At 43.4% G+C, this 6285-nt stretch overlaps 1 protein-coding gene across 2 annotated transcripts in view; it reads left to right on the top strand.

Moving 5' to 3' along the window:
• The window catches only part of neurl1b (neuralized E3 ubiquitin protein ligase 1B), a 31591-nt gene that overhangs the window by 23197 nt on the left and 2109 nt on the right, over window positions 1-6285 (top strand). For both annotated transcript variants that reach the window (XM_042493968.1, XM_042493969.1), the window contains exons 2-5: window positions 877-1121; window positions 1826-2159; window positions 4530-5270; window positions 6017-6142. In XM_042493968.1, coding sequence (XP_042349902.1) covers window positions 877-1121; window positions 1826-2159; window positions 4530-5270; window positions 6017-6142 — 1446 coding nt within the window. The remainder of the gene's footprint in view (window positions 1-876; window positions 1122-1825; window positions 2160-4529; window positions 5271-6016; window positions 6143-6285) is intronic.

Here is a 6285-nt window from a genome sequence, read left to right on the forward strand (position 1 = left end):
ACCCATGTCCAGTTTGTCTTGATTTATTTCTGATCCTTGTTGATTTGTTTTGTGACGCTCATGAAGAAATTCCTCTCCAAAGTAGGACATTGACCCCTGTGAAGATAATATCAAAGATTAAGCCTTTAATTATGGTATTTCTTCACTGACTAGGCACTGTGTGATTCATTCTCCACTTCTGAAGATAACCGTAGAGGAATGAAATGGGCTATTCAGGGTTTGTTTATGCTGTAGGCCAAGGGTGTGTGTTGCCCATAAATAAGAGGAAGCTTATCACATCTGTTGTTGACTTTCTGCCGATTTTTTTTTTTGTTGTGTTTTCTCTCTCCTGTGATGACAGTTATATTAGTACTGCTCAAATATATGTTGATTTGACATAAACCAAATGTCTCTTATATTTTCCTGTTGTATATGTACTTGGGTTTTGTCTAAATTTACCTTGTTTTATTTCTGTAATATAAATTTCCCATATAGATGCGGTAAGAAGACTGATTTGGGACAGTCTGCTTTTTTATACTGTCAATGTGGGTTATGTGCCAGACGAGACTGTTTAATGTACTTGTTGAGAGGAGCAGAGAGGCTTTACAGTGTCAGTGTGGGAAAGGAAGTGTGTGAGACTGTGGGCTCCTTTACATAACTGGCCTCTGCCCTCTAAACCAACTGCCATGGACCACTTGCAAACGAGTTATTGTGTGCTGATATGTTTGCCTCTTTTTCCAACAGCTGGTGTCACTAACATTGCCTATCTGACCTTCTCTGAGTCCCACAAAAGCAGACCTGCTGTTCACATACCACATTGCTCCCTCAGTTGGTTGAAAGACTCATTGATGGCTTTCTTTTCTCTCCCTGTACCCCTGATACTTTTGGTACCCACAGATGCGACTCTGCAACCCCGCCCAGTGGCCAACAGGCAGTACTACACTGTACCTAACAATGGGGCAGGTGTGGAGAGAAGAACATCTGCTGCTCCGGTCAGCATCAATGTGGAGTCACCGCGCTTTCACCCCCACGCCAAAGGCAAAAATATCAGGCTGGATGGGCAGCTTCGCCGCGCCACGCGCAAGAACAGCTTCTGTAATGGCATCACTTTCAGCCACAGGCCTGTTCACCTTTATGAGAAGGTTTGTTATCAACATTTTATCACTCACTTTCAAAAGCTTAAACTAATCCTTCACCCACAAGATTATCAGTCACTCACCCCTTGTTATATTGAATTAGTTAAGAAAATTTAAATGCATGCACATTGGAAAATGAATCCAACAACTCAGAAAATTCTTGATGAACTGAAAATCATAGGGGTCCACATTTAGCAACAGCAAAATTTTATTTAAACATCTTATTACATACTCTCACACAATTTGTACAGTATAATGCAAGCCTCATTTATCCAGTCATATACTTAGTACTTCCCAAACACGTGTTTCTGTTAAAACCTCACTTTTTAAAACAGTTTAAACCTATGTGCTTTCCCAGACACGTTACATGTCAAATACTAAGGTTTTAGTGAATATGCATGTGTTTTCTGAGCATACAGCTGGAGAAATGAGACTATACTGGATTATACTGAACAAGTTGTGCGGGAGTTTGAAGTTTTGATGTAGTTTTGCTGTTGTAAAACATAGTGCCTATTTTATTCACTTCATCAAGATTTTTTCTCTGTTTTTGGATTCTTCATTCACCATAGAGGCATGCGAGAAAATCAAAGCTTTGCTCATGAATTCAACATAACACAGGGCGAGTAATTGATTTGAAAATGATCATTTTGTCAGTGAAATATTTTTTCGAGGAAATAGGAATTAAATTGTGTTAAATGCCTCTCATTCAGGTACGTCTTCGCTTGAGTGGTGTGCACACTGGCTGGAGTGGAGCCCTACGCTTTGGTTTCACCAGTTTGGACCCCAGCGAATTGGTTGCTACAGACATCCCCAAGTACGCTTGCCCAGACCTGGTGACACGGCCTGGCTACTGGGCCAAAGCTCTGCCTGAGAGACTGGCCTTAAAGGACAACGTGTTATCCTTCTGGGCCGATCGCCACGGAAGAGTTTTCTACAGCATCAACGAAGGAGAACCCATCCTCTTCCACTGTGGGCTCAGCATCGGCTGTCCACTCTGGGCCATCATAGATATCTATGGCATCACTCAGGAGGTCACACTGCTTGGTAAGCACTCTATCACATTGTTTACTTGCTGTGTAAAATTACTCCTATAAAATACGTATTGTTTCTGCCATGGCTGCAGCTGAGAGAGGCGAGCAGAAGCTGACTCATATTCAAAGGGAAGTGAAACAAATTTCACAACTGACTGGTTATGTGCAATCCATCATTACAATTCATATATACCCAAAAAAGTATTGAGTAATGGATATTTTTTGGCTGCACTCAGAGCCAGCTAGAAGGCTGTGTATTTTGACCATGGCTTTGACAACCCCGAAACCTCAGGAACTTATTTTTATAGTGTCAACACATTCACAGCTAATTTAAGCAGCTTTCTGAGTTCAGAGAGCAGCTGTACCATGAAGCTCTGCAGCAGCAGAGGCTGATATACTAATGGATCTCACCCGGAACCTCTCACTCCTAACAGCTCTCCACTCTCTTACTATCACTTTCCCGCGCTTTGTCACTTTCTCCCTCTTCCTTAATTTCCATCACCCTCTCCCCTGCTACTCCCTCTCGTACTCGCTGGGTGTGTTTATCTTCAGTCTGACAAGTGCTATGGCCATGTTTGGTCAAGGCGGCAGATCCCAAGAGCTTTGGTGAGGGGCCAGTGCACTCAACTGCTCCAGCATCCCTAGAAATAGTAATAAAGGAATGTATCATAAGTCAAAGAGGGGGACTACAAGCGCAAGACTTATTTATATCAGCCCCTTAGACATAAAAAAAATCAGCTGTGCCATGAACTCTGTGCGTAAAGCTGCTTAGAGAGCTGGAAGAAAGGAAATGAAATAGGGAGGTAATATACTGGTGACTGTCAAATAAACTGCTGGTCGACACAGCTTATTTGCACTAAAAAGTTTTATTTAACACCACAGCAGTAATCACAACAAGAGAAGCATAGGAAAGGCTCTCAGATATTTATGCTGTCTTAATGGTTCCAAGGAGTGTCCATCAACATGTGTATCCAACACCTTGCCTAGGACTGGGTATTTGTGCTTGCCAGTGCCCATACTGGTACTGGGAATGGGTACAACCCAGTACCAAATAGTATTGAAATGTCTCCAGTCACATGCTACCTGCATTCCAGCTTTTATACACCAGTGGTCTGATACTGGGCTTCCTGTCTAATCGGCAAACTTTCTGTTGCTGCCATCTCCAGAGCTGCTCTTCTCGGGTATCATTCAGTTGAATGTCTGTCCAATCAGCATGAGCTAACACAGCAGCAGTGGCCAGCACTGGACACAGAGTCATTAAATGGTCTCAACAAACTCACACCAACACCAAAACAGATTGACTCTGTTGTTAAACCCATTAATAACCATTTGGTAACATTAGCCGTGTAATGTTAACAGTTACCCCTGTCACCGGGTGTGTGCTGCAGGGTAAACTCTCACAATAGTCTCCAGGGTTGGGGCTCACTGCAGCATCAGCAGCAACTACAACCCATACAGTCTGTGGTGTGGTGAAGTCAACATGGTGTAATTGGTGTTGGAGTTAGTGTACTGAGAGCCACCAGTAAGTTTGAAAGTATGGCTTTTCTTCACAACACTTATTCACATTGTAGGTATCGAATGAAGCACTCTGTTGGTATCAGTATCACTTCAAGAATACTGGTATTGGTACTAGTATCATGATTTTTTGAACAAAACCCAAACCCTGACCTTGACACTAAATAGTGGCTAATTGTTTGAAACACATGTTTAATCGTGTATTTCTCACCTGCTTGCTGTCAGCCACAGTGGAAAAATGTACTAAATAGCACTACTGCTGTCTTAGTTCAGTTTTTATTCCTGCTTTTTGGTAATTTGTGTTTTTAGTCACCTGTTTGTTTTTGTGGATTTTACCAGCATTAAATGCTCTCTCTTTGTTCACACACCAGTTTGCTTTTCTGTGCTCTGCATTTGGGTCCTCATTCTTCCTCACTTATGACAATTGTGTTAGATATACTCTGAATATATTAAGAATATTCACGGTGTGTCAGGTCATACATTTGCAAAGAACATTGATGAGAACTAATCAGCAAATACTTAGATAATTCATTATGTGAATATTTGTTGGTTTCCTCCTTCACTTTGTTTCACTATTTTCTTGTGTTTTTTAGACATGTTTTATAGATGATTAATCAACTGATAAAATAATCAGCAGATAATTCTATGATAAAACGAATCATGATTTGCAGCCCTAATAAGTACCCATATAAACAGAAGAACATCAGACAGGCTGCAGTAACACATGCAGATCATATCTCAGCAATCAGCTTTTCCTCTGGCATCATAGAAGAAAAAAAGAAAAGGAAGTGACCTGAGCTTACTCGGGACAAATCATATGATGTGATACCAGTGTCATAAACTTGATTCTTCTCTTTTTCCATCACAGAAAGCTCATTTGCTGAGAGCGTGGGATCCAGCTGCCTGAGTGCAGCCCGTCTGAGTGCCTATCTGCCCCAGAGTAGCCACGACTCAGCCAATTACAGCAACAATCAGCTGGAGAACAACCAGGCTGCTGCTGCCAAGATGGCCAACCTCCAGCTGAATAACTACGCTCAGCTCATCCCCTGCTGCTCCTCCACCTCTTCCTCTAACACACCGTCCTCATCCAGCTCCACTGGATTCAGCGTCCCGAGGGTGGTCAGAGGCCTTCCTTCCCCACTGGACAATGACTTGCACTTTCACCCCGTCCGTGGCTCTGATGTAATACTCTCTGCAGACCGCTCAGCCGCCTGCATTCACTTTCTGGACAGCAGCCGAACTCTGGTGTTCAGCGACCGGCCGCTGCATGTGGGTGAGACTTTGTATGTGGAGGTGGGACACCTCGGTCTGCCCTACTTCGGGGCACTGCTGTTTGGTTTAACATCCTGTGACCCAGCTAGTCTGCACGCTGGGGACTTACCGGCAGACCCCGAGGTTCTCCTTGACCGTAAAGAGTATTGGGTAGTGCACCGGGGCTTTCCCATGCCTTGCTCTGGAGACGTGCTCAGCTTCAGTCTGCTGCCCAACGGGGAGGTGCATCACGGGGTGAACGGAGTAGGACGTGGCCGGCTGCTCTGTGTGGACTCCTCTCAGGTCCTGTGGGCCTTTTTCACCCTGCATGGGGCTGTCAACAGACTCAGGATACTAGGTAAGCTGAGCATTTTTACAGTAACACAGAGAGGTGATATCATGAACCAAAAACCCAAAATGAGGGTTGTGTGCTGGACTGTTTCCTCGCCTTGTGTAGCTGCCCCACAACCAGCGGAGAGTTAAGGAGGTTACAGGTCACACACAAGAAATATTCTGGCACAAAGTCACCCGTAAAACATTAAACTGTTGTATAGTGTGTTAATTTGTGAGCTTTATTTTGTTTACAATGAACTGAGCCTGTCTAGCTTTTATTTTCTAGAATGTCCAACTTTTCCTTTTATAGTTGAAAAATAAATGTCCCAAAAGGACACACTTCTCAGTTATAATCAGTCTATTCTTGAGTTCAGGCAGGGCCTGCAGTTTATTTTTTCCCTGACTAAAGGAATGCAGTTGAGTAGTTTATGTCTGCATGTGTCTGTTCAGTTTAGAGCTGTGACCTATCTCTCCTCGTCCTAATACTCCCACATAATCTCCCACCAGCTCAGACCCAACAACATTATCCTTAAACAGTTCACAAAAAGAAAAATCACTCTATCAGACTTCTGATAATGCAAATATACATATCTAATCTGATTGGTTAGGGAGGATCTGTGTAAAAACTCACTCATATACTCAAATAGTTCACTGTACGGAAGTGACGGCGATACAGTTTCATATACGCTTTGTCTGAATGGCACCTTTAAAGGGGTCTCATGAGTTGGATTATCTGGGTTTTGTTCATGTGTATTTATCTATGTGACACAGGAACACTGCAGTCCAGTCCTCCCTCCACATCCCCCAGCTCTTCTCAGAGCAGCAGTCCAGACGACAGTGACTCAGACCTGGCGTTCAGTGTCAACAGATCCTCCTCTGCCTCTGAGTCCTCTCTGGGTAGGTTACCAAATGTTGACAGCATGCCTCATGCAACAATGTTTATAGAAACCCCCACAAGGTCAAGGCAGGGCGGCTCTTATTGTGTAGATGTGTGTGTTGGACTGTCCTAGATGATTCATGGGAAAGACGTTTTGTTTCAC

This window comes from Plectropomus leopardus, chromosome 9 (assembly GCF_008729295.1).
Source record: "Plectropomus leopardus isolate mb chromosome 9, YSFRI_Pleo_2.0, whole genome shotgun sequence".
NCBI lineage: Eukaryota > Metazoa > Chordata > Actinopteri > Perciformes > Serranidae > Plectropomus > Plectropomus leopardus.